The 27,625-nt window shown below is 50.3% G+C and overlaps 1 protein-coding gene across 1 annotated transcript; it reads right to left on the reverse strand.

The window, feature by feature from the left end:
* Positions 1-27,625, reverse strand: pyroxd2 (pyridine nucleotide-disulphide oxidoreductase domain 2). The gene is made up of 16 exons (XM_055646521.1): positions 27,436-27,625; positions 21,268-21,363; positions 19,262-19,372; positions 17,361-17,434; positions 16,099-16,254; positions 14,754-14,907; positions 14,003-14,064; positions 13,450-13,547; positions 9,228-9,369; positions 8,226-8,360; positions 7,662-7,734; positions 6,478-6,634; positions 4,841-4,995; positions 3,696-3,802; positions 2,838-2,954; positions 1-2,060 (listed from the first exon to the last, which is right to left on the reverse strand). Exons 1-16 carry the CDS (start codon positions 27,623-27,625, stop codon positions 1,974-1,976), a joined length of 1,914 nt encoding a protein of 637 aa, XP_055502496.1. The 3' UTR covers positions 1-1,973.

The raw sequence follows: 27,625 nt of genomic DNA on the forward strand, positions 1-27,625 counted from the left end.
CACACGGGATGTCAGTGAGGACTGAATAGAGGCAGGAATGCGGGATGGAGAGGAGGGGTCTCAGGATAAGGGGGGTGGAGGGGGCGTACAAGACAGAGAACAAGGAAGGGGCAGCGGAGGTGGGAAAGAAGGTCAGCGCTCCTCGGACAAAACCGGCATCATGGCTGCCTTGGCCGTCCCTGTCCATCGCCAAGTGCCGCCGCCAAAGGGGGAGGCAGTTGGGATCTCCTCGCCACCGCCTCCCCTCCTCCGCCAGCCAACAGGAAGGTGCGGGGCCGAGCGGTGCAGATGCTTCAGATGGCGGAAGGGGGCCTGCCTCCCTCCCTCCTCCTGGCCTCGGCGTGCGAGAGGGTTTGTTTTGAAAGCGCCGCTGGCGGAGCGGCAGGCAGCGGCCGCTATCAGGCCGGGCGGGGGGTGGGAGGAGGAGGAGATGAATCCACCACCACCGTCGCTGCTGTGCAGGGCCTGTCATTCGCTCCGACCCTCCGTCACGCCACACTTAGCATCTTTCCCACGCATTACAGCCGTCGCCGACACAAAATGTCACGTTCCTTTTCTCCAGAGATACTGCCTGACCCGCTGAGTTACTCCAGTTTTTTGTGTCTATCTACGGTATAAACCAGTATCTGCGTGCCAAACCGGGCAAAATGACTCGGCGTTTAGGTTGCTCGGCGGAACTTTGGGTGGTCTGTGGCACCCGGGCAACAATTAATATCGAGCCTCGCGATGCTGCTCACCCTCCATATATGGTAATTCCGGAAGTATCCTGTAGGTTGGCGCTGCCCACTGGCCCAGAATGCCGCACGACTCCAGGCTGGGCCGATAGGGTGCTTTCCCTGCCGCGCGGGGTTCTGGGAAGGCACCCCGCCATTGCTGCAGCAGTTGCACCGGCAATTATTACCAGAATCGACATAAAATGCTGGAGTAACTCAGCGGGACAGGCAGCATCTGTGGAGAGAAGGAATGGGTGAAGACCCTTCTTCAGACTGAGAGTCGGGGGGGAGGGAGACTAGAGATATGGAAGAGTGTGGTGTGAAAACAACATACCAAAGCAGAAGTTGCTCAAGGACGTGTAGAATGGTTCATTGCTAGCTTATGGGGAAGATGACAACCAGGCATACAAACAGTAAAATTAATCAGGAGGACAGTGAAACTAGTACAATGACTAGGATGGGGGAGGGACGGAGAGAGAGAGGGACAGCAAGGGTTACTTGAAGTTAGAGAAGAGAGTTGTAAGCTGCATGAATATTGATTTCTCTAACTTCAAGGAAGGGAGAAACTGGTGCTGGTTTATACCAAAGATAGACACAAAGTACTGGAGTAACTCAGCGGGACAGGCCGCATCTCCGGAGAACATTGATGGGTGACTATAGATAGACACAACAAGCTGGAGTAACAGTGGGACAGGCAGCATCTGTGGAGTGAAGGAATGGGTGGCGTTTCGGGCCGAGAACCTTCTTCCTTTCAGTTCGGGACCCTTCTTCAGACTGAAGGTAGGGGGCGAGGAAATAAACAGAGCAAGTTTACCAGCTTCATTTAAATTTCTAATTATTCTTTTCAAATGTCCACTTTTAATTCAGAGCCTTATTAATAAAGACAGCACAATGCGTTCGACCCTCCGGTTAGAAGACGGCCATTCAGCCCATCCAGGCTGTCCTGGCTTCCAAGTGGCTGGAATGCAATTCATGGCAGGAGGGTGGAAACTGATTGCAAAGGGGGAGTGAAGAGGGATGACACAGACTCGAGGACCCCTCAAGGAGAAATCAAGACTGGGAATTAATCAAGAGAGCCGACACAGACTCGATGGGTCGAATGGTCTCCAGTGCAATAATATTCTGAGTGCTTGGTCATTGTATAAAGTGCTTGCTCATATAACAGTGATTTTTAGAGTGCGTGGCTGATTATTTTGCAGAGGTGAGTCGGGGTCCCGGGGAGAGTCGGGGTCCCGGGGAGAGTCGGTGTCCCGGGAAGAGTCAGCGGGACTGGCGAGAGCTTCTCAAGTCGGAGAGGACCACCTGAGCTGCGTTGCGACCAGCTGATCCCATCACCCCGCCACCTGGTGACAGAGGGGAAAGTGAGAGAGGTCAGTATCGCAGCTGAGGCACCACGGCTTCTAACCCCCCCCTCCCCCTCCCTCCCCTCTACCCCACCCTCCCCTCTCTTCCTCCCCCTTCCCCTCCCTCTCTTCCTCCCCCTTCCCCTCCCTCTCTTCCTCCTCCCCGTCCCCTTCCCACTCTATAAATGTTGTTACAGTACTTGTTTATGGTTTGTACTATTCTTATAACAAATGTAAGGCACTTTGGCCAACGAGAGTTGTTTTTTTTTAAATGTGCTATAGAAATAAATTTGACTTGACTTGACTTGTTCAACTACCTCCCCTGGCAGCGAGTTCCATACACCCACCCTCTCCGGGCAGAATTAGATCTCTTGGATCACTCTGCTAGGGGACAGTACAGATTCGATGGGCTGAATGGCTGCCTTCTAACGCATGCAACTGCTGGTAATCTGACTGAGGATCAGAATCTGTTTGGATTCTGTATGACCCATCCATGATGTATAATTAGTTACGCTCCCCATCCAGGTTCCCCCCCCCTTCCTTCCTTCATACCTCCCTCTATCCTCCTATCCTCCCTTCCTCCCTACTATCTCCTTCCATCTATCCCTACCTCCCTCTCTCTGTCTATCCCTCCCTCCCTCAATACCTCCCCTTCCCCTCTCCCACTCCATCTCTCCAACCTGCCTACCCTTCCTCTATCATGGTCTGAGCACTGTGAGCCCTTCTGCCCATCGATCCCTGGCCTGCCCCCCCCCCCCCCTCCAGACCCCACTTACCCGGGGTGGGCACCGCTGCCACACAGGTACAGCCCCCCGAGTGGCGACCTGTAGTCGGAGCTGAGGGCTGACGGCCGCGCCAGGTACAGGCGGTCGAGAGACATCGCCCCGTGGAAGATGTTCTGCCGGAAAACAGGGGCAGGGTCGGTAATCATCCCCCCGCCCCCCAAACTGGGGAGGGGGGCATGGGCAGGGGTAAGGGTGGGGCAGTAAGGGGGAGAAAGAGGGGGGGTGGGAGCGAAGGAGGGAGAGGAGGGAGAAAGAAAGGGGGGGGGGGGGGAGAAGGTGGGAGAAGCGAGAAAGAGGAGGGGAGGGAGGGCAGAGGGCAGAGGGAGAGGGAGGGAGAGGAGGGGGATGGGAGGGGGAGGGGAGAAAGGGGATGGGGGAGAAAGGGGGGGAGGGGGGGGAGGAGGAGGGGGGTGGAGGGGGGGGGAGAAAGGAGGGTAAAGAGGGAGGAAAGAGGGGGGGGGGGGGGGGGGTTGGAGGAGAGGGGGGGGGGTTGGAGGAGGGGGGGGAGGGGGGGTTGGTGGTGGGAGGGGGGGGGAGGGGGGGGAGGGGGGGAGGGAGAGAGGGAGAGGGGGGGAGGGAGGGGGGGGGGGGTGGGAGGGGGGGAGGGAGGGGGGGAGAGGGGGGGTTGGTGTGGAGGGGGGGAGAGGGGGGGTTGGAGGGGGGGGAGAGGGGGGGGTGGAGGAGGGGGGAGAGGGGGGGTTGGAGGAGGGGGGAGGGGGGGTTGGAGGGGGGGGGTTGGTGGGGGGAGGGGGGGGGGTTGGAGGAGGGGGGGGGGGGGGGGGGTTGGACCTAGTGGGGTTTCGGCAGTGGGTTTGTAATTCCAGGCGACATTAAGGGCAGAGTTAGTGACTCACCCCGCCCGTTAGACCAAACACCTTCTCCAGGTCCTGAGGGGTGAGGATGTCACGTCCTATCACCGAGGTCTTGAAACCGGGTGCGTACTGCTCTATGCAGTCAAACACTGGGAAGGGAGGGGAGCAAGTCTGTGTCAGAGAGTCATACAGCATAGCCATCCATTGTATCCATGTACCTGTCTAAATGTTTCGTAGATGTAGTGATTGTACCGGCCTCAACTACCTCCTGCAGCTCGTTCCATACACCCACCACCCTTTGTGTGTAAATAAAAATACCCCTAAGATTCCTATTAAACCTTTAAATAGTCCAAGGTTTTCCAATGAGGTAGATGGGAGTTTAGGCCCGCTCTCTAGTTTTGATAACAGCTGAGAGCAAACTGTCCGGATAAATGATATTTCAGGTCGAGACCCAACTCCCGGTGAATGGCCAGCTCTCCTGCAGTCTCCCCGCTCTCCAGAAGGGGTGCCAGACTTTCATCCGTTGAGTCCAAGGGATGGCTGGCTGGCATCTGTAGAGGGAATGGACGTGTGACGTTTTGGGTCAGGACCCTTCTTCAGACTGACTGGACGTGGTTCATCTGTGACCCATCTACAGCGGTGGAGGACACCACGGCTACGCTTGGCCAGGCCGACCCTGCAGAGTCGCCAGGACAACGGGCCTTGATAGTCAGGTCAACAACACTGCACTTACTACTGGGACTTGAAAATGGTGCCAAACTGGCGACTCTGTATACAGTCTCAGTGTATTTTTGCTGTACACTTGTACTGGTATTGAACTATATACAAAAATGAATTTCATTGTACCTTGGTACATGTGATAAATAAAATGCAGTACCGTCTGAAGAACGGTCCCGCTCCCAAAATGTCCTCCATTAATTCCCTCCACAGATCAGTTCAGTTTATTGTCACGTGTATCGAGGTGCAGTGAAAAGCTCTTGTTGCGTGCTATCCAGTCAGCAGAAAGACAATACATGATTACATTCGAGCCATTTACAGTGTATAGAAACATGATAAGGGTTTGAATACACGTTTAGTGCAAGATAAAGCCAGCAAAGTCCCATCGAGGATAGCCCAAGCATTAGCAATGAGGTAGATGCCCCTGACCCATCGTTCCCCGTCCTCGCTTGCCGCTGGGTGGCGCCTACCTCGATCGGCGTAGGCGTTCCTGGCCTCCTCGTCCCACTCCTTGCCTCCACGGAGGTGGTAGGGGGTGTACTGGGTGAAGATGGAGATGACGTGTTGGTCCGGTGGGGCGATGGTGGTGTCCAGGATGGACGGGATGCACAGCTCGATCATTGGCCTGTGGGTGGAGACCACACCTTGTGAGAGCCATTCAAAACCGAATGCAGAACTCTTGCACACTTACTTTAGTTTCCAGGAGTCAAGAGTGTCTTATTATCATGTCCCAGATAGGATAATGAAATTCTTACTTGCAGCAGCACAGCACAATATAGAAGCATAGTATACTGTAAACAAAATAATAAACAAGAGAAGGGAAAAAAGTAGTGTGTGTATAAATACACATACACACACACATACACATACAGGCAAGAATATAAATATATATAAGGTAGACAAAAATGCTGGAGAAACTCAAGAGGGTGAGGCAGCATCTACGGAGCGAAGGAAATGGGCAACATTTCAAGCCGAAACCCTTCCTCAGATTGATGTGAGGGTGGGGGGTGCGGGGGTGGGCGGGAAGAAAAAGGAAGAGGTGGAGACAGTGGGCTGAGGGAGAGCTGAGAAGGGGAGGAGAAAGTAAGGACTACCCAAAACTAGAGAAGTCAATGTTCATACCGTTGGGGTGTAAACTGCCCAAGCGAAATTTGAGGTGCTGCTCCTCCAATTTACGGTGGTCCTCACTCTGGCCATGGAGAAGGCCGAGGAATGAAAGGTCAGATTTGGAATGGGAGGGGGAGTTGAAGTGCTGACCCACAGGGAGATCAGTTATTGGTTATTGCGGAGGTGTTGGGCAAAGTGATCATCAATATATATATATATATATATACACACACACACAGTTTTAATTTAGTTTTAGTTTAGTCAGTTCATCGGCACATGTACCGATGTACAGTGAAAAACCTTTTTGGTGCTTGCTATCTAGTCAATGGAAAGACTATATATATGATTACACTCAAACCGTCCACAGGGTACAGATACAGGATAAAGGGAATGACCTTGGTTGCAAGATGAAGTCTGGTAAAATCCGATTTAATTCAATGAATGTACTACCGTAATGTTTAAGAAACATTTAGACAGGTACATGGTAGGATTGGTTCAGAGGGATGTGGGCCAAACACAGTAGGGCCGAAAGGCCTCTTTCCATGCTATATGGCTCTATGATTCTAAAGATCTCCAGTTGGCGATAGGATGGTTCAGCTGCCTGATAACAGCTGGGAAGAAACTGTCCCTGAATCTGGAGGTGTGTGTTTTCACACTTCTGTACCTCTTGCCTGATGGGAGAAGGAAGAAGAGAGAGTGTCTGGGGTGAGACCGGTCCTTGCTTATGCTGGTGGCCTTGCAGAGGCAGCGCGAGGTATAAATGGAGACAGTGGATGGGAGGTTGGTTTGCGTGATGGTCTGGGCTGCGACCACAATTCTCTGCGATTTCTTGCGTTCTTGGACGGAGCTGTTCCCAAACCAAGCTGTGATGCATCCCAATAAAATGCTTGCCACGACGCATCTGTAGAAGTTGGTGAGAGTTGTCCGCTGGTCGTAACGGACTCGGTGGGCGCGCGCTGTATCTCTAAAGTCTAACGACGTGTAGCCCTTTGGGACCCACCTGGTGGAAGGATGTCCTTGGCAAGCGTCCTCATACGCCTCGGTTATGTAGGCTGTGTCCTCACAGTTCAGGTGAATGGTGCCAGCCATGTAACGGGCAGGGGGCAGCTTCTGGCCCTTGGGCTTGGCCAGGAAATTCGGCAACCGATCCACGGCAACTGGCAACGGAAGAAAAAGGGACATCAGTCCTCCCCCGTCACTTCTCCAGCAGCGACCCAGTCGTAGAGCCATCCAGCACGGAAACAGGCCCTTCGGCCCGACACGTCCCTGCTGGCTGAGAAGTTTGGATGGATTCAAGATCACCGGTGGTGGAGTGAGTAATGGAAATCATAGATTTGGTTTAACCTAATTTAGAGATACAGCGTAGTAACAAGCCCTTCGGCCCACCGAGTCCGTGCCAACCAGCGATCACCCTGTAGGCAAGCTCAACCCTACACATAGAAACATAGAAAATAGGTGCAGGAATACGCCATTCGGCCCTTCGAGCCTGCACCGCCATTCAATATGATCATGGCTGATCATCCAACTCAGTATCCTGTACCTGCCTTCTCTCCATACCCCCTGATCCCTTTAGCCACAAGGGCCACATCTAACTCCCTCTTAAATATAGCCAATGAACTGGCCACTAGCGACAATATAGCCAATGAAATACACACTAGCGACAATTTACAATTCAAATGCAAGCAAATTAATCTATATATCTGTACGTCTTTCGAACGTGGGAGGAAACCGGAGCACCCAGGGAAAACCCACGTGGTCACGGGGAGAACGTACAAACTCCGTAAAGACAGCACCTGTAGTCAGGATTGAACATAGATCTCTGGCGTGGTGAGGCAGCAACTCTACCGCAGCGCCACTGTGCCAGTGTTGACTCTACTCGGCCCTACTCGTCCATGCCAACCAAGATGCCCCAAGGGTTTGGGGGAATATGGGCCAAACGTGGGCAAATGGGACTAGCTTAGATGGGGCAATCTTGGTCGGCATGGACGAGTTGGGCCGAAGGGCCTGTACGATTACTCTGCCTCTGATTCCCATTGGTCTTCCACCGTTGGTCTTGCCTTCACATGTCCTGAGCCCTGAGCCCTGGAATCGCCCAACCCCTCTCTTCCCGCCCTCTACAGAGCTGTTAACGCAAGGCTCCAGAGAGGAGACCACCCGTGTCTGACTCAACCCCTCACAGAATACCGTTGATCTTCGTGACGGGCGATGTGTAGTCAATGGATGACATTTCCTTGATGAATTCTTCGGGCAGCGACTTCTGCAGCAGACAGAATAAACATGGATTAAAGGCTTGCATTTATATAGCGTTCAATGTTTCAGTGACCCACAGTTTACCAACCTTACTAACAAGTTTATTAAGCATCTCACTATCCTTACTAACCAGCTTACTAACCAGGTTCCTAACCAGCTGACTAATATTTCTAGCAAGGTTACTAACCATCTTACTAACCAGTTTACCAATCTTACTAACAAGATTACTAACCATCTTACTATCCTTGCTAACCAGCTTTCTAACCAGCATACTAATCTTACTAACAAGATTACCAACCAGCTCATTGACGCCCTGACTAACATGGCCATATGCCAAAACAATTATGTTTAAACTCTGCCTTCCCCACACGCTGCTCCATTCACCAGCCCGTCACTGGGAACTACTGTGGTGTGGCCGTCCCTCACACCCTCAACAAGGGAGCTCCCATCTCATGGCCACGGGCTTGAGGGGGAAGAGGGATGTTCCACCAATCTCACCTGGGGAGTCAGCTGTAGGAAGGTCACATGAGGGGTGGCGTTGGATAAAACCACCTTGCTTCGAATCTCTGTCCCATCCTGCAGCACCACTCCATGAACTGTCCCAGACTGGCCCACCTGAATGGAGTGCACTGGCTAGACACCAGACAGAGACAGGTAGAGAGACAGGTAGAGAGACAGGTGGAGGGAGAGGGAAGGAGAATGAAAGAGAATGAGAGAGTGTGTGAAACATCATAAGGACATGAAATAACAGTCGCCCTGCCTGCCCGCTCCATCACTCAGTAAGATCACAATCCATCTTTTATCTCAGCAATACATAGCTGCACCAACCCTAATCATTCGATTCCATCCATATTCAAAAATCGATTGAATTTTTGGTTTATTATTGTTATGGGTACCAATGTACAGTGAAAAGCTTTGTTTTACATGCTCTCTAAACAGATCAGATATACCATACACGCAGTTTAAACTTGTCCCTGAAGCTGCAGGTGTGCATTTTCACACTACTGTGCCTCTTGCCTGATGGGAGAGGGGAGAATAGGGAGTGACCGGGGTGAGACTGGTCCTTGATGTTGCTGGTGGCCTTGCCGAGGCAGCGTGAAGTGTCAATGGAAAGGAGGTTGGTCTGCGTAATGTTCTGGGCTGCGTCCACAACTCTCTGCGATTGCTGGATCTCTATGTAGAAACACTCTCACTGACCGCCTTCCCTCAGAAGCTTCTGTCGATCTCCCAAGCCTTAGTCCTACGTAAGGTTCCATGTTCTATGTACAGGTACTAGATATTTCATGTCCAATGTAAGGTTCATGTTCCCTGTCATATGTACTATGTTCTATGTCCTATGTAACTTTCTATATCCAATGTAACGTTCTATGTCCCATGTAAGATTCTATATTGGTCCCTGTCACTAGAGACATGCTCCCCTTCCCCCACTCCCCCCCCCCCCCCCCCACCAAAAACTCCCCAGCAAGAGGAGGTCCATCCACGGGTGGCCAATGATCCTACCTTCTCCGTGAAGATGGAGGCACCGTAGGCAACGGCAGCACGGGCGATGGAATTGGAGAGGGCGCCCATCCCCCCTTCCACGTACCCCCAGGCGCCTTTAATGCCCTCCAGTTCTCCCATCACGTGGTGTAGCAGGACGTAGCTGCATTCGGCAAGAGAGCAGAGAACAGTCCATCAATATATCAACTACAGCCGGCTTAGTTTAGTTTACTTTCATTTAGTTTAGCACAGTATCATGTGTACTGAGTGACAATGAAAAGCTTTTCATCCTGTGCTATCCAGTCAGCGGGAAGACTAGACACAATGTTCTTGCGTAACTCAGCGGGTCAGTCAGCATCTGTGGAGAAAACAGATCGGTGACATTTCAGGTCGGAACCCTTCTTCAGACAGAAGTCTATACATGATTCCAATCAAGCTGTCCACAGTGCACAGATACAGGATAGAAGGAATAACATTTCAGTCTGAAGAAGTGTCTCGACCCGAAACGTCATCCTTTCCTTCTCCCCAGAGATGCTGCCTCACCCGCTGAGTTACTCCAGCATTTTGTGTCTACCTTCAATTTAAACCAGCATCTGCAGTTCTTTCCTGCACATAGAGTGAATAACGTTTAGTCCAAGGTAAAGTCCAAGGTAAAGTCTGATTAAAGATAGTCCGAGGGTCTTCAAGGAGGTAGGTGGGAGGACAGGACCACTCTCTAGCTGGTGATAGGATGGTTCAGTCACCTGATAACAGATGGGAAGAAACTGTCCCTGAATCTGGAGGTGTGACCTGGGATAAAGTCCAGTAAAGTCCAATTAATGATAGTCCGAGGGTCTCCAATGAGGTAGATGGTTAATCCCTCCCCCCGGCAGGGGGCATGTTTTATTACAAATATAAGGCAGCTAATCGTTTAGTTTAGTTTAGTGATACAGCACGGAAATAGGCCCTTTGGCCCATTAACCCTACACCGACCATCGATCGCCCGTTCACACTAGTCCTATGTTATCCCACTTTCTCATCCGCTCCCTACACACTAGGGACAATTTACAGAGGGCCAATTAACCTACAAACCCGCACGTCTTGGTGATATGCAGGAGGAAACCGGAGCACCCGGAGGAAACCCACGGGGTCACAGGGAGAATGTGCAAACTCTACACACTCACACACACAAAGCAGGATTGACCCCATGTTTCTGGCAGTGTGGGCAGCAGCACTACCCGCTGCACCACTGTCCTGCCCAAAGAATGCAGGGAAGATTGACAGCAGCATTGAAGATTGAGGGGATTGGATATGTCGATGAAAACGCTCCAGAACTTCTACCGGTGTGCAGTAGAGAGCACACTGACTGGTTACATCACGGCCAGGAATGGAGGGGACTACAGAGAGCGGTGGACACTGCCCGGTCCATCACAGGTACTGACCTCCCCACCATCAAAGGGATCTACAGGAGGTGCTGCCTCAAAAAGACAGCCAGCATCATCAAAGCCCCGCACCACCCTGGCCACGCTCTCATCTATCTCACTGCCACCATCGGGAAGAAGGTACAGGAGCCTGAAAACCCTGACCTCCAGTTTCAAGAACAGCTTCTTTCCAGCAACCATCAGGCTCTTGAACACTAACCTCAGCAACTGTGATCTTCTACGGACTGTGTCTTTGGTTGCACTACGGACTTAGGTTTTGCACTATCATGGTTACATATGATTGTTAGTATTTGTGCTTTTTTTTAAATTTTAATTCAATTTCAATTTTATTTTTAATATGGTTTATTATTTATTTATTATTTATTTTTATAATTTCTTTGTGATTTTTTTTTTTTTAATGATACTGCCTGTAAGGAAAATTCATTTCGTTGTCACAAATTGAGACAATGACAATAAATTGAATACAATACAATACAATACAATACAGTCATATAGTCATACAGTGTAGAACAGGTCCTTCAGCCCAACTTGCCCACAACGACCAATATGTCCCATCCACTCTAGTCCCACCTGCCTGTATTTGGCCCATATCCCTCGAAAGCTATCCTATCCATGTACCTGCCTAAATGTATTGCATTTATTGTTAGTAATCGATTGTATTATTTATTATATATTTATCTGTGTGTGCTATTGTGTTAATGGGGCTGTTAAGCTGCAGCAAGAAAGAATGTCATTGTTCCATTGCTGATACATATGGCAATTAAACGCGCTTGTCCCTTGAATGTTGGTAGAGGGCACCACCTGGGGACCAGACCCTGCAACTGCAGCATACTCGAATATTGTTACCAATTTGTGATGGAATGTATTAAAAGAAAGAACCCTAGGCAATAGGACAGGAGGCCACGTGGCCCTTCAAGCCTGCCCTACCATTCAATACGATCTGCCCTGGCCCTCACCTCCCCTCATCTACGCTGCCAGTTCCCAACAGCCCTCAATGTCTCAGTCTATCAACAGCTTACCAGTAGACACAAGGAACTGAAGATGCTGGTGTGCAAAGAAACACCACGGCAGTCACGGTGGTGCAGTGGTAGAGTTGCTGCCTTACAGCAAATGCAGCACCAGAGACCCAGGTTCGATCCTGACTATGGGCGCTGTCTGTACGGAGTTTGCACGTTCTCCCCGTGACCTGCGTGGGTTTTCTCCGAGATCTTCGGTTTCCTCCCACACTCCAAAGACGTACAGGTTTGTAGGTTAATTGGCTTGGTAAATGTAAAAATCGTCCCTCGTGGGTGTAGGATAGTGTTAATATGCGGGGATCGCTGGTCGGCGCGGACCCGGTGGGCTGAAGGGCCTGTTTCCGCGCTGTATCACCAAACCAAACTTTTAAAAAAGCACAAAGTGCTGGAGCAACTCAGCGGGTCAGGCAACATCTCTGGGAAACAAGGACAGGAGACGTTTTGGGTTGGGACCCTTCTTCAGACAAAGTTGACAATGTAGATACAAGTTTACCAGAGTCACGAGTGTTTTATTGTTATACTAGACCAAGTGGGACCCATTGGGTTCAGTCCCCTTGTCACGAGTTATATGTCCCAAAACCGAACAATGACATTACAACAGAAATGTGAACATAGTGCTCCATAAAACCCATACTAAACAAAAATCACCAGCAACTTGTCCTGGATTAGCCATATCGAAGCAATGGCTGAGAAAGCATACAAATGCCTACATTTCGTTTGGAGGGTTAGGAGGTTCGGCATGTCGCCAACAACTCTCACCAGCTTCTACAGATGTGCAGAGGAGAACATTTTATCGGGATGCATCACAGCATGGTTTTGGAACAGCTCCATCCAAGACCGCAAGAAAGTGCAGAGTTGTAGGCGTAGCCCAGAACATCACACAAACCAATCTCCCTTCCATTGACTCCATTTACACCTCACACTGCCTCGGCAAGGCCACCAGCCTAATCAAGGACTAAACATCCCTCTCTTCTCTCCTCTCCTATCAGGCAAAAGGTACAGAAGTGTTAAAAAACGCACACCTCCAGAATCACAGACAGTTTCTTCCCAGCTGTTATCAGGCAACTGAACCATCCTATCACCAACTAGAGAGCAGTCCTGACCTCCCATCAGACCCTCAGACTATCTTTAATTAGATTTTACTGGACTTTAACTTGCACTAAACGTTATTCCCTTTATCCTGTATCTGCACACTGTGGACGGCTAGATTGTAATCATGTATAGTCTTTATGCTGACAGGATAAGCTTTTGGTACACGTGACAATAAACAAAACTGACCTATCTATAACTGCTCAATGCCCACAAAGATTAATGTCCCCAGAGAAAGATTTCTTCCCTCACCACTGTCTTAGCTGGGTGCTTCTTTATTTTTACACAGTGAACTCTGGTTCTCGATTCTCCTACCAGTGGAGACATCCTCTCCACGTCCACCCTGCGAAGACCCCTCGGGTCATTGTATGATTCAGATGTTCACAGTTTGGAGTGCAGACATTGGGAGGTCATATTACAAATTGTATAAGATATTGGTGAGGCCGCATTTAAAGCATTGTGTTCAGTTTTGGGCACCGTATTTTAGGAAAGCTGCCAAGCTGGAAAGGGTGCAGAGAAGATTTTGCACTAAATGTAGTTTCAATGTGATATCTTTGCATTAAATGTCGTACACTTTGTCGTGTATCTGTGCACAGTGGATGGCTTGATTGTAATCATGTATAGTCGTTCTGCTGACTGGAAAGCACGCAACAAAAAGCTTTTCACTGTACCTCGGCACACGTGACAATAATAAACCAACTGAGACGTGAGACTTACCCACTCCCTGGGGCGTGTGGGCTGATCATCGCTCCGATTACACCGTCTGTAGCCAACGTTGCCTTCAGCGGTTCCGATTCAAACCATCGATTGAGAATCTGGCAGAAATAGAACAGGAGGTCGGACAAGGAGAGGCTGCAGATAGTGAGACACAGAATGCTGGAGGAACTCAGCGGGCCGGGAACTCAGCGTCTTAGTTTAGTTGTGTAGGAAAGAACTGCAGATGCTGGTTTAAATCGAAGGTAGACACAAAATGCTGGAGGAATTCAGTGGGACAGGCAGCATCTCTGGAGAAAAGGAATGGGTGATGTTTTAGGTCGAGCCCTTCTTCAGACTTAGTTTAGGTTACAGATACAGTATGGGACCAGGCCCTTTTACAGAGAGCGGCCAATTCACCTGTAAACTGGTGGAGGGGATGGACAAACAACGTTGGCAGGGGAGGGGGGGGTTAGAATTCTCACCCACTGCCAGCGCAAAGTTGTGGAGAGTGGGCCACGGATAGGGCGCAGTTGGCGTGAGAGGCTTGAAGAGGAGAGATGACTGTGCTACTTACTCGTGAGATCGGGGCAGTCAGCAGCTCATAGAGTTGTGGAATGTCCTTCCCCAGTCTCAAGCCTGAAAGACATTAACACAGAGTTATAGTCACGGGGAGACACAGAGAGACACACGGCACACACAGACACATATAGAGAGACACACAGAGAGAGGGACACAGACACAGAGGGACACAGAGAGAGACACAGAGAGAGACACAGAGAGAGAGACACAGAGAGAGAGACACAGAGAGAGAGACACAGAGAGAGAGACACAGAGAGAGAGAGACAGAGAGAGACAGAGAGAGACACAGAGAGAGACACAGAGAGAGACACAGAGAGAGACACACAGAGAGAGACAGAGATAGACACAGAGACAGACAGTGGCACACAGACACATATAGACACAGAGAGAGGGACACAGACACAGAGAAACACACACAGACACAGAAGGACACAGAAGAGATACAGAGACACACGGAGAGACACACACAGACACAGAGAGGGACACAGAGAGAGAGACGCAGATACAGAGAGACACACACAGACATAGAAAGACATAGAGACACACAGATACACAGAAACACATCTAACCTCGTTCCACTTTGTAGGGCCCATATCCTTCAAAATCTTTCCTATCCACGTACCTGTTTATGTGCTGTTATTGTACCTGCCTCAACGATCTCCTCATTCCATGTGCCCAACACCCTCTGTGTGGAAAATAAATGTCCCCTCAGGTTCCTATTCAATGTTTCCATCTCTTGCACTTACCTGCGTGCACGAGGGGTTTCACGGTGCGCAGTGCCCGGACCCTCTGCCTCAGGGAGCCGTCGGTCAGCGAGGGGATGTCCACTGGTGCCGTGTCCAGGAGAGGCTGGATCGCTGCGGCTATACGACTGGTCAAGGCTTCGTAAGCAGCGTAGGCCTGCAAAGCACAGGATAAACTGTTGGCAGCAACACAGTTTAGAGACACAGCGCGGAAACAGGACCACCGAGTCTGCACCGACCAGCGATCCCCGCACGTTAACACCATCCTACACATGCTAGGGACAATTTTTTTACATTTATGCCAAGCCAATTAACCTACAAACATGTACGTCTTTGGAGAATGGGAGGAAACCGAAAGTCTCAGAGAAAACCCACGCGGTTACGGGGAGAACGTGCAAACTCCGTACAGACAGCATCTGTAGTCGGGATCAATTTCTGGATTATGACCAACAGAGGTCATGGCCTCTGAGAGGAGTCCCACGGTACCCGAACGGTCCACCCAGGCTGCCAAGGGGCCCAGATACCCGGCACGCAAAGTCGGCAGCGGACAACGGCTATGGGATCAAATCTGCCGGTTCCGGATGGGCCGTAGTTCCAGAGCTGCGGCCCTCCCCCCCCCCCCCCCCACTTCCCCCCCCCCCCTTTCCCCCCCCCCCACCCCCCCCACTTCCCCCCCTCACCCCCCCACACACACCTCACCCCACTTCCCCCTCTCCCCACCACACACATCACTCCACCCATATCACTCCCTCCGTCTTTGCATTTCATTCCTCTTCTTTGCCCCCCTTATCTGGCAGCGTCTTGTCTCCTTTTCACCTCCAGCCTTTGTCACTTACTCCACCCATCTGCCAATCCCTCCCCCCTCCCCCACTCCTCTCCTGTTTCCACCTATCACCTGCCAGGCTTTGTCCCACCCCCACCTCTCTTTTCCAACTTTCTCCCCACCCTCAGCCCATCGGTCTGAAGGATCCCGACCCAAATCGTCGCCTGTCCATTCCCTCCGCAGATGCTACCCGGCCCGCTGAGTTCCTCCAGCACTCCGTGTCCTTTTGTGTACTAACCAGCCCCTGCAGTTCTTTGTTACTACAATCTATCCCGAGATCCTACACCGGACGAACCTTGCCAACGTCACAATAGTTTTAGCACGTTCTGTGAACCATAGGTGCTGGCAATGGAATAATGAAATTCAGAAGAAGGGTCCCGACCCGAAACGTCACCAGTCCATTCCCTCCACAGATGCTGCCTGACCTGCTGGAGTTCCTCCAGCACTGCGTGCTTTTTGCTCAGGATTCCCACGCCTGCAGTTTCTCGCGTCTCTGACCACGTCCAGCCGTGGTGCCCCACTTACCTGCGCGTCTTTGGGCGAGAACTGAGCGATCTGCCTCTGGGTCTCCTCCATGTCTCTGCCCAACAGGAGCGAACGAGGTGGGTTTCCCCCCACTCCCTCCTCCAGCATGGGGGTGTAGGAGGCCGGGTCACGGATGTGCACCCTGAGGCCATGTTTCTACGCGGGAGGAAGAGGACAAGATCACTGCTGGCAACGTGAAGCCTCCCCGCGTGTGGCCTTCTGCAAGAGGCCTCAGGGCCAGGCTGGGATGGCTCCTTATTTTAAAACTAGTAAACTGCACATCGACACATTTTAATTATAAAAATGTGATATCATTTTAATTTTAAGATGGTCCGGAACAGCCGGATTGTCCACTCGGGCAATCTCTGCCCAGCCAATCGGGCAAAACCACGGCCAATTCTACCCCAAATCCAGCCAATCCCAGGTAATCTCACCCCCAAATCCCCAAAATCCTGGCCAATCCTTAGCCCAAATTCCTGGTCAATCCCGGCCCAACCTCTGCCAATCCCGGCTAATCCAGGCGATCCCATATAACCACATAACAATTACAGCATGGAAACAGGCCATCTCGGCCCTTCTAGTCCGTGCCGAACACTTACTCTCACCTAGTCCCATCTACCTGCACTCAAACCGGCTCAACTCCAGCCAATCCCGGCACAATCTCATCCAGTCTCAGCCCAGCCAATCCTGACAAATCCCGGCCAATTCCATCCAATCCCTAACTCGGGCCAACCGAAGCCGTGTGTGGGGAAAGCCCTAGAGGGCCGGGGTCAGCCGGCGCAAACCCAGGGGTCGGTCGGGCCCCAGGTGCGGAAATCATGAGATGAATAGATCTCGTGGATGTACAGTCTTTTGTCCACAGTCCGGGAATCGAGAACCAGAAGACATAGGTTTAAGGTGAGGGGGGAAGATTTAATAGGAACCTGAAGGGCAACATTTTTACATAAAGGGTGGTGGGTATATGGAATGAGCTTCTGGAGGAGGTAGTTGAGGCAGGTATTATTACAACAATTAAGAGACATTTTGACAGGCACATGGATAGGAAAGATTTAGAGGGATATGGGCCAAATGCAGGCAGGTGGAACTAGTGTAGATGGGACTTATTGGTAGACGTGGATGAGATGGGCCAAAGGGCCTGTATCCATGATGTATGACTCTATGACGGTAGGGCTCCAGATGTGGGTTGCTGGTGAACCACCTCCCACCATTAGCCAGTGGCAGTTATGCCCAGATGCCTGGCACACCTGCAACCTGGATCCCACCTTTAGCTCCAGCTCTTGGATGACCTGTGGCCGCAGTAAACTCAGAACATAGGATGCTCTCGAAAACTTGAAACCTGCAACGGGAAAAAAACTCAGGTTAGATACCCCCACTCATCCTCGCGGTTACATCTAATGTTAGTGTTAAAGGTAGTTTAGGGTAGTTTAGACAAACAGCGTAGGAACAGGTGCTTCAGCCCACCGAGTCCTCGCCATCCAGTGATCCCCGTACACCACACTATCCTACACACTTGAAACAACTAACAATCTTCATCAAAGATAAATCAAAGCGAATTAACCTGCAAACCTGTACGTCTATGGAAGACCACCAGGACACAGAACGATTGGCAGCCCCGCCAACAGTCTGATTGTTTTTTGGTCGTTTAAAAAAATGTTTTAGTGTGTTTTATAAGTTTGTGTAAATGTTCTCCGGTTTGTTTTATGTGGGGGGAAGGGGAAACTTTTTTTCCCAGTTTCTTACCTTGCCGGAGATGTGATGTTTCCGGGTCGCGTCTCCGGTTGCTCTGCGGCCTACCGTCGATGGAGCTGGAGGCCTCCTCGGACTGACCTTAGGCCCCACCGCGGGGCGCGGACTTAATATCGGAGCCGATCCCTTGCCTGGGATCGCTCCAGCCGCAGTCTGCGGACTTACCATCAAGAGCTCGCAGTAGTGAGAGGCTAGTCGGGAGCGCCGACAAACGCAGAGGCTCAACCAGCCCCGATGCGGGGTTCGATTGCCTGGTGCGGGGGAGCGGACATCCCCCAGATGCAGGAGCTGGATCTCCCCGATGTGGAGGGTCCAAAACGCCGCCGACTACAGGAGTCAAGATCGTCCATACAACAGACGGCTCAAAGCCCCCAACCCCGGGAGAGCTAAGGGAGGAGATTGAACTGTTTTTTCGCCTTCTATCACAGTGAGGAATGTGGAGGAGTCACTGTGGTGGATGTTTGTGTTAAAATGTGTTTTGTGTGTTCTGTTGCTTTTTATTTGTGTGACTGACTTGGCAAATGAAAATTCCTTATATGTTGCAACACATACTTGGCTGATAAAGTATTATTGTGACTGTGTGATGGTGTGGTTATGATGTGAGGGGAAACCAGAGGGCAGGTTCGAAACCACGTCTTTGGCGTTGAGGCAACAGTTATAAGGTCACATGGTCATATGGTATAGTAGTAGAATTAAGCCATTCGGCCCATCAAGTCTACTCCGCCATTCGATCATGCCTGATCTATCTCTCCCTCCTAACCTCATTCTCCCCATAACCTCTGACACCCGTACTAATCAAGAATCTATATCTCTCTGCCTTAAAAATATGCACTGTTTTTTAAATGCTGTGATAGTACCTACCTCCTCCAGTAACTTGTTCCATACACCCTTTGTGTAGGTTCTACCTACTGCGCTGGGAGACAGAGAGAAATGCTGGCACCAGGAAAACAAAGAAACCCTGTGGAAACGGGCATGCAATGGACGTCGGGTGAGAGCGGAGCTGACGGTAACTCCATGGCCATGTAGTGTGGCCTTGAGAAGATAAGGTGGCTGGGAGCGGCCCTGTTGTGAATGAAAACATCACCAGCAACATAATTAAGACCTCTCTAACGTGGTAAGGAACAGAGATGTGTTTTGTTTATCCAGCACTTGGATGGCTGGCAACGTGATATGATTGACCAGGGTTGTGGGAGCCTTGGACCAGAACAAAGGCTTCCTTTAGAAGGTTGAAGGGAAAAATAGTACAAAACGAAGGGAGTTGTGAGACATCCGCAGCAACAACCCGGGAATAACCGTCCTGAGAATTGGGGAAGGAAAGACACAAAGTACTGGAGTAACTCGGCAGGTCAGGCAGCATCTGTGGAGAAGAGGAACCAGGTAGTGTCCAAGGAATAGGTGAAGCAAAGTCCGGACACACCTGGAATGATCTCCTCCGTGACGGCAGCCCCTCCGATGACATGCCTCCTCTCTAACACGGCCGTTTTCACTCCGGACTTCTGTAAGTACGCAGCCTGCAGGAGACACTGGAGTTTAGGTGATAGTCATTGAGTGAAATAGCATGGAGACAGGCCCAGAGACACAACGTGCCCACGCCAACCAACATGTTTCATCTACACTAGACCTATCCTGCCCATATCGAAATGTATTTTAAATGTTGTTATTGTATCTGCTTTAACTACCTCCTTTGGCAGTTCACTCCATATACCCACCACCCTCTGTGTGGAAAAGTTGCCCACAGGTTCCTATCAAATATTTCCCCTCTCACCTTAAACCTAGGCTCTCGGGTTCTTGATTCGCCTACTCTGGGACAAAGTCTCTGCATTCACCCAATCTATTCCTGTCGTGATTTTGTACACCCCTCATCCTCCTGTGCTCCCAGGAACAAAGTCCTAGCCTGCCCAACCTCTCCCTGTAGCTCAGGCCCCTTGAGTCCTGGCAACATCCTCATAAATCTTCTCTGTACCCTTCCTTTCCAGCTTGACACTATATTTCCTATTAACATGGTGCCCAAAACTGAACAATACTCTTAAGTGTGGCCTCACCAAGTCTTCTATAACTGCAACATGACCTCGCAACATCTACACCCAAAACTGTGAACATCTGAACAATACAAAGTCCCAAGGGGTCTTCACAGGCTGGACATGGAGAGGATGTCTCCTCTGGTAGGAGAATCGAAAATTAGGGTTCAATGTGTAAAAATAATGATGCATTTTCAGCGAAGACAGCGGTGAGGGAGAAATCTTTATACGGGTGACATGGATCTTTGTGAGTGTAGGCCAATCATACAGTGACAGTACAGAGAAAGGCCCTTCAGCCCAGTTTGTCCATGCTGACCTAGATGCCCCATCTAAGCTAGTCCCCCCGTCTCTGTTTTCCAAATGTCCCTCCAATCCATTCCTATCCATATGGCTGTCCAAGCCTCCTTTATAAGTTGTTATTGCAGCTGCCTCACACAGCATAAGTACAGTCATACAGCATGGAAACAGGCCCTTCAGCCCAACTGGTCCATGCCAACCAAGATGCCCAATCTAAGCTAGTCCCATTTACCTGTGTTAGACCCATGTCTCCCTCATCCTTGCCTGTCCAAATGTTTTATGAATATGGTTATGCAGTACCTGCCTCAACTACCTCCTTATGCAGCTTCGTTCCATATACCCACCACCTTCTGTGTGAAAAAGCTTCCCCTCAGGCGCCATTTAAATCTTTCCCCTTTCACCCTGTGTCCTCTGGTTCTTGATTCCCCTACCCTGGGTAAAAGACTTTGTGCCATCAGCCATGATCTGAACTTATAGAGGTGTATAAAATCATTTTTGGATTAGATAAGGTGAATGCACGGAATCTTTTTCCCAGGATAGGGGAATCACAGATCAAGGTTTCAATAGGAACCTGAGGGGCAACTTTTACACAGAAGGTGGTACGTATTTGTGACGAGCTGCACGAGGAGGTAGTTGAGGCAGGTACAATGTAACAGTATTTAAAAGATATTTGGACAAGTACATGGATAGGAAAGGTTTTTAGAGAGATATGGGCCAAATGTGGGCAAGTAGGATAAATGTAGATTTTGGTCAGCATGGGCAAGTTGGGCCAAAGGGCCTGTTTCCTTACTTTAGAGATACAGCGCCGAAACTGGCCCTTCGGAACACCAAGTCCGCATTGACCAGCGCTTCCCCTCACTAATGCTATCTTACCCGCACTTGGGACAATTTATAATTTTACAGAAGCCAATTAACCTACAAACCTGCACGTCTTTGGTGTGTGGGAGGAAACACAGGCAGTCAGAGAGAGAACGTGAAACCGGGTACAGACAGCACAGGTAGTCAGGATCGAACCCACGTCTCTGGCGCTGTGAGGCAGCAACTTTACCGCTGCCCCATCTGACTATACGATCTAACTAAATATATGGAACAGGCTCGAGTGGCCTACCTGTACTCTCAGATGACACGGCAAAGGTCAGACTGAGCTTCCTGGAATCCGGTTCTGAGGAACAAATCTGAGCGCACGCTCCACAAGCAGCAGCAGCTTGTGATTAGATAGCACAGTCGTATGACGTCATCAAAAATGCCAGGGTCTTCGGCGGGATCACTATCAAACTAAACCTGACACCTAGCAACGTCAGGAGATATTGGAGCCGGGAGCCAAGAGCTCAATGGTTGAGCTTTGGAAAACACCCAAAAGTAGTAGAGAGGGTTCAACAGGGAATTCCAGATACTTTAGCGATACAGCGTGGATACAGGCCCTTCAGCCCACCGAGTCCGCACTGACCAGCGATCACACCGTACACTAGCACTATCCTGCCCCCCAAGGGACAATTTACAATTTACCAAAGCCAATTAACCTGCAAAACTGCACGACTTTAGAGTGTGGAAGGAAACCGGAGCACCCAGAGAAAACCCACGCGGTCACAGGGAGAATGTACAAACTCTGTACAGACAGCACCCGTAGTCAGGATCAAACCTGGTTCTCTGGCACTGTGAGGCAGCAAATCTACCGCTGCACCACTGTGCAGCCCTAAGTACAGGTCGGGGCCCAAGGTCCTGAAGACAAACTTCCAATGATGGAACTCAACGGGTCTGAACAGCAGACGTATACTGGGTTGGATGGGCTCACGGAGAAAGGATGTGACAGAGAGTTGTGGATGAAGCCCAGTCCATCACACAGACCAGACTCCACACCATTGACTCCATCTAAACCACGCTGCTTTGAAGAAATATCCAACATAATCAAGTCACTCCCAGTCATTCCTTCTTTTCCCGGTTACAATCCAGCAGAAGGTACAGAAGCTTGACAGCGTGCATCACCAGACTCAGGGACAGCTTCTTCCCATCAGTTATCAGGCTTCTGAACAGTCCTTCCATAAACCAGGGCACTGTCCGATTCACCTCTACCCCATTGTGGACATTGGACTTTGTCTATGGGACTGATGCACTACAATGCTGAGAACTAGATCTGCACCTTGTACATTTCCCCATTGCTCCATCTATTAGATTTGAGTTTGATTACATTTATGTATGGTATTATCTAATCTGATTGGAGAGAATGCAAAACATATCTTTTGGTACACGTGACAATAATAAACCTCAACATAAGACAAGAGTGACAAGATACATTTATTCTCACATGAACCAATTGGTAGAGAGAGTGGTGAATCTGTGGAATTCTCTGCCACAGAAGGTAGTTGAGGCCAGTTCATTGGCTATATTTAAGAGGGAGTTAGATGTGGCCCTTGTGGCTAAAGGGATCAGGGGGTATGGAGAGAAGGCAGGTACAGGATACTGAGTTGGATAATCAGCCATGATCATATTGAATGGCGGTGCAGGCTCGAAGGGCCGAATGGCCTACTCCTGCACCTATTTTCTATGTTTGTATGTACAGTAAAATTTGTGATCACATAAACCATCTCCGTCTTGTTATCTCTGAGATCTTTATAGAGTACTGTATAAAGTCACACAGCATGGAATCAGCCCCATCGGCCCAACTTGCCCACACCGACCAGTATGCCCCATCATCACTGGGTCCCACCAGCCTGCATTTGGTCCAAATCCCTCTAAACCTGCCTCGTCCGTGTAGCTGTCCAAATGTTTCTGGACAGTATCTGCCTCAACTATCTTTTCCAGCAGCTTGTTCCACACACCCACCTTTTAGTTGTTTCATCATCTCTCACATTATCTCCGCTAATCCACTCTTCGAGCCGAGGATCCAGCCAGACTCGAGTCTCCCACAGAACCAACCTCCCCCATCGTCTCTCACTGCCCAACATTGTATCCATGGGAAACGCCAGGAACTGCAGATGTCCGTAGGCTTTTCCCACATCGCTCCAAACTGGACAACTGAACACAGGAAGGCAGCCTGCCCCCTTCTTTGGGAACCAGAAAGAAAACTTCCAAATAGTGAAAGACCTGGATAGAGTGGATGTGGAGAGGGTGTTTGCACTAGTGGGAAGTTCAGGACCAGGCAACGTTTTGGGTCAGGACCCTTCTTCAGACTGATGGAGTAGGGGGGAGAAAGCTGGAAAAGAGAGGAGGAGGCGGGACAAAGTTGGGCGAGTGATAGATGGATACAGGCACAGGGGGAGGTGATTGGCAGATGGGTGGAAATAATGACAAAGGCTGGAGGTGTAAAGTTATGAAACTTACTGAATAGTGAAAGGCCTGGATGGAGTGGATGTGGAGAGGATGTTTCCACTAGTGGGAGAGTCTCGGACCAGAGGGCACAACCTCAGAGTAAAAGGACGGACCTTTATAGTGGAGATGCGGAGGAATTTCTTTAGATAGAGGGTGGTGACTCTGTGGAATTCATTGACGCAGACGGCTGTGGAGGCCAAGTCATGAGATATTCTTAAGGCGGAGATTGAAAGGATCGTTTTTTTTCAACCAAAATGAATTGAATCAATTATTACAAGAATAATATATGCAATACATAACGATACCAAACAAGCCCACCATGAGAATACAAAATCACCCAATTATTTAAACAAATATTCTTAAATGTCAAATACACTCTTAAAGAACTATATCACCATCCTTATTAAGGATGCATTCCACCGCGAGTGGTGCCCAGCGGTCCCGGATATCCCCAATCCCCCAGGGCGCCCACGGACAGCGGGTAGTCATTTTCTAGTACCATCCGGGCGCGGACGTAACCCCGGACAAAGGGGCAGGCAGCCGGCTCGGGCAGAGCCCTCTTCCGCCAGGCGCTGTGACATTGTGGATGGCCAGACAAGTTGTTGATTAGTGAGGGTGTCAGGGGCGACAGGGAGAAGGCAGAAGAATGGGGTTGAGAGAGACAGACAGATCAGCCATGATAGAAAGGTGGAGTAGACTCGATGGGCCAAATGGCCTAATTCTGCTCCTATGACATAAGAAATTCTCCGATGTAGAACACACTGTCGGGAGGTGGCTAGCTGAGGGTGAGGGCTCTTGTCCATTTGGCAAGGGTTTACAGAGCAGCAGATAACTCAGGTCTGAGCCTGGATCTAGTCAGATTCACACAGAACAGACACCTCATTGGAATGGAATTAAAAAGTAGTACATACCGCCGTAAGTCCATTGTGGCCTGGAGAAAGAAAGAGAGAAAATGTAATTGTTCTTAAGATAGACACAAAATGCTGGAGTAACTCAGCGAGTCAGGCAGCATCTCTGGAGAAAAGGAATGGGTGACATTTCAGGTTGAGACCCTTCTTGAGACCCAGGGGAGAGGGAAAGCAGGCTAGATGCAGAAAAATGTTCCCAATGTTGGGGGAGTCCAAAAACAGGGGTTGCAGTTTAAGAATAAGGGGTAGGCCATTTAGGACTGAGATGAGAAAAAACCTTTTCACCCAGGGTTGTGAATCTGTGGAATTCTCTGCCACAGAAGGCAGCGGAGGCCAATTCACTGGATGTTTTCAAGGGAGAGTTAGATTTAACTCTTAGGGCTAGAGGAATCAAGCGATATGGGGAAAAGGCAGGATTGCGGTACTGATTTTAGATGATCAGCCATGATCATATTGAATGGCGGTACTGGCTCGAAGGGCCGAGTGGCCTACTCCTGCACCTATTTTCTGTGTTTCCATGTTTCTGTGAAACTAAAGGTATGAAAGGTATAGGTTCTTGTTGTTTACCCAGGGATAACGCACATCGTGAGCAGGGCAACCTGTTCACATATTGTAGTCAACAAACAGCAATTGCAATTACAGTCCTTGTCTCATAGAGAGAGACCGACCCAAAACATCATCCATGCATGTTCTCCAGAGATGCTGCCCGACCCCCTCCGTTACTCCAGCACTTTATGAATATCTTTGGTATAAACCAGCATCTGTAGTTCTTTAAACCAGCATCTGCAGTTCCTCCCTGTACAAGGTATGTGCCATTTTAACTGGTCAGGTTTGGTCAAAGATAGGGTCGGGTTACTGAAATGGCGGAGGTTACTACACCTCAGTCCATTGGATTTTGCAGGAGTGGTCTATCTTGCTCCGCTCTAGGATCTTTGCTGATGACCAAGGAAAGGTGGACAACAATGGTCCATTGCTAGCTGTGGAAGTGATAATGACAAGAATGCAAATAGTGGTGAGACGATCAGGTGTGTTCACGGGGAGGTGTAGATGCTCCTTCGCTCCATAGATGCTGCTGCACCCGCTGAGTTTCTCCAGCTTTTTTGTGTAACCTTCAATGCAAATAGTGGAACTGGCAGGACGACTAAGGTGGGGGAGGGGCGAAGAGATCGGGAATGCAGGGAAATTAGAGAAATCAATATTCATACTGCAGGGTTGTAAACTGCTGAAGTGAAATACAAGTGGAGGCACTGTGGCGCAGCAGTAGAGTCACTGCCTTCCAGCGCCAGAGGCCCGGGTTTGATCCTGACTTAAGGGTGCTGTTCAGTACGGAGTTTGTACGTTCTCAATGTGGGAACCACGTGCGTTTTCTCCGGCTGTTCCGGTTCCCTCCCATATTCCAAAGATGTGCAAGTTTGTAGGTTAATTGGCTTCGGTAGAATTATAAACTGTCCCAAGTGCGTGTAGGATAGTATAGGTGTGCGGGGAATGTTGGTCAGCGTGGACTTAGTCGGCCGAAGGGCCTGTTTCTGTGTTGTATCTCTAAACTGAAAACTAAACTCTCTAAATTGAAAACTAAACTGAATTATTTGTCATGACCTCATCCAGCTTTCTCTCCCCCCATCCTCGTTCCCCCACCACATACAATCAGTCTGAAGTAGGTTCCAAAACGTCACCTATGCATGTTCTCCAGGGATGTTGCCTGCCCTGCTGAGTTACTGTCCTTTAGAAGTTCTTTAGCCCTTTTCATTTTAAACTGCCAGCGGGACATCAACCGCCTCAACTTTTCCACTCCCCTTACTCATTCTAACCTCTCCCCCCCCTGAACGTACAGCCCTGCACTCACTCTGCAACAACCCCGACTCGGGATCAAACCTGCCGACAAGGGAGGTGCCGTGGTAGTCTGGCGCGCTGACCTCTATTGGTCTGAGGTCTGGCGCCAACTCTCAGACACCTCCTCCTACTTATCCTTGGACCACGACCCCACAGACGAGCACCAGGCCACTATCTCAAGTACCATCACTGGCTTCATCACTTCCGGCTCCCTGCCCTCCCAACACACCGTTCCCCAGCCCCGCATGGCCTAATCTTACCTTCTCCCCAAAATCCACAAACCTAACTGTCCTGGAAACCGTCCCTTCGGACCAGCACACCAATTTACACAAAGCCAATTAACCTACATGCCTGTAAGTTTTTGCTGTTTTTGACAGCACCTGTAGTCGGGATCGAACCCGGGTCTCCGGCGCTGCAAGGCAGCAACTCTACCGCTGGGCCACGTGGCCGCCCGCTCACTCCAGCACTTGTTAGTAACCTGGACCCTGGCCAATCCCAAATCCAAGTCTAAACTTGTTCTGACAGTTTTCTTGAGGCGGTTTTGGAGAACATGCCGCTGTCAGAGACGGGCCGGACTGGACGCTTGGTTCCCAGAATGTGCTCACAGCTTGTGTGGGTGTCTGGGCAATGCAAGCCCCTCACTCCCCACCCTCACGGTGAGAGCTTGTGTTCACCCTGAGCACAGAATGTGCAGTCAGCGGGGGAGGGGGAGGGGGTGGGTGGCTGCAATTAAAATGCAATATTAAACTATCGTCCACAAACCCGAGTTAATAACTCACCTGGGATCTTCAATCGCTGCAGGAAAAGTTCCACATTAATACAGCACCTCCGCCCGATCACAGATTAAACAGTAACAGTGGGCGACACACACACACTCACTCACACTCACTCACTCACTCATACACTCACTCGCTCATACACACACTCACTCGCGCACACACACACACTCACACTCTCTCACACACAAACACACACTCACTCATACACACTCACTCACACACACACACTCACTCACTCACACATACATTCACTCACAACCACACACGCTCTGCCTCACTGACACAACTTCGCATATGTTCACAAACACTGGCAGCACCGTCTGCCACCCGCTTCCTCACACCCCGACATCGAGCACTGTGGACGGGACTCCCCTCCCTCTTCTATTCGGCGGATCGAACCCGCTCCCTCCCATCCCCTCCGTCCCCTCTTTGTCTCTCCCTCCCTCCTCTCACCTTTCCCCTCTTTCCCTCCAGGCCGTGCCGACAGCTCACCTGCCCCAATGATCACGGCGTCATACTCCGCCCGCAGCCCAGTCCCAGTCCCGGCTCCAGCTCCGACCGCGGCCCCTCTCTCTGCCCCGCTCCCGGCCCGCGTCCCGGGGACGATCCGGCGGAGAGCGGCCCGGCCCGCGCTGAATGCCAT

Source organism: Leucoraja erinacea, chromosome 15 (genome assembly GCF_028641065.1).
Source record: "Leucoraja erinacea ecotype New England chromosome 15, Leri_hhj_1, whole genome shotgun sequence".
Classification (NCBI taxonomy): domain Eukaryota; kingdom Metazoa; phylum Chordata; class Chondrichthyes; order Rajiformes; family Rajidae; genus Leucoraja; species Leucoraja erinaceus.

Bases quoted from the DNA above. Each gene is read 5' to 3' on its own strand.
- pyroxd2 (XM_055646521.1), bottom strand. From the start codon at position 27,625: ATGGCATTCAGCGCGGGCCGGGCCGCTCTCCGCCGGATCGTCCCCGGG. The intron at 14,908-16,098 runs GTAAGTGGGGCA...TGTGCTTTGCAG, and splicing joins TCTCGCCCAAAGACGCGCAG to GCCTACGCTGCTTACGAAGC. The intron at 2,955-3,695 runs GTGAGTCACTAA...GTTTTCCGGCAG, and splicing joins TGTTTGGTCTAACGGGCGGG to AACATCTTCCACGGGGCGAT.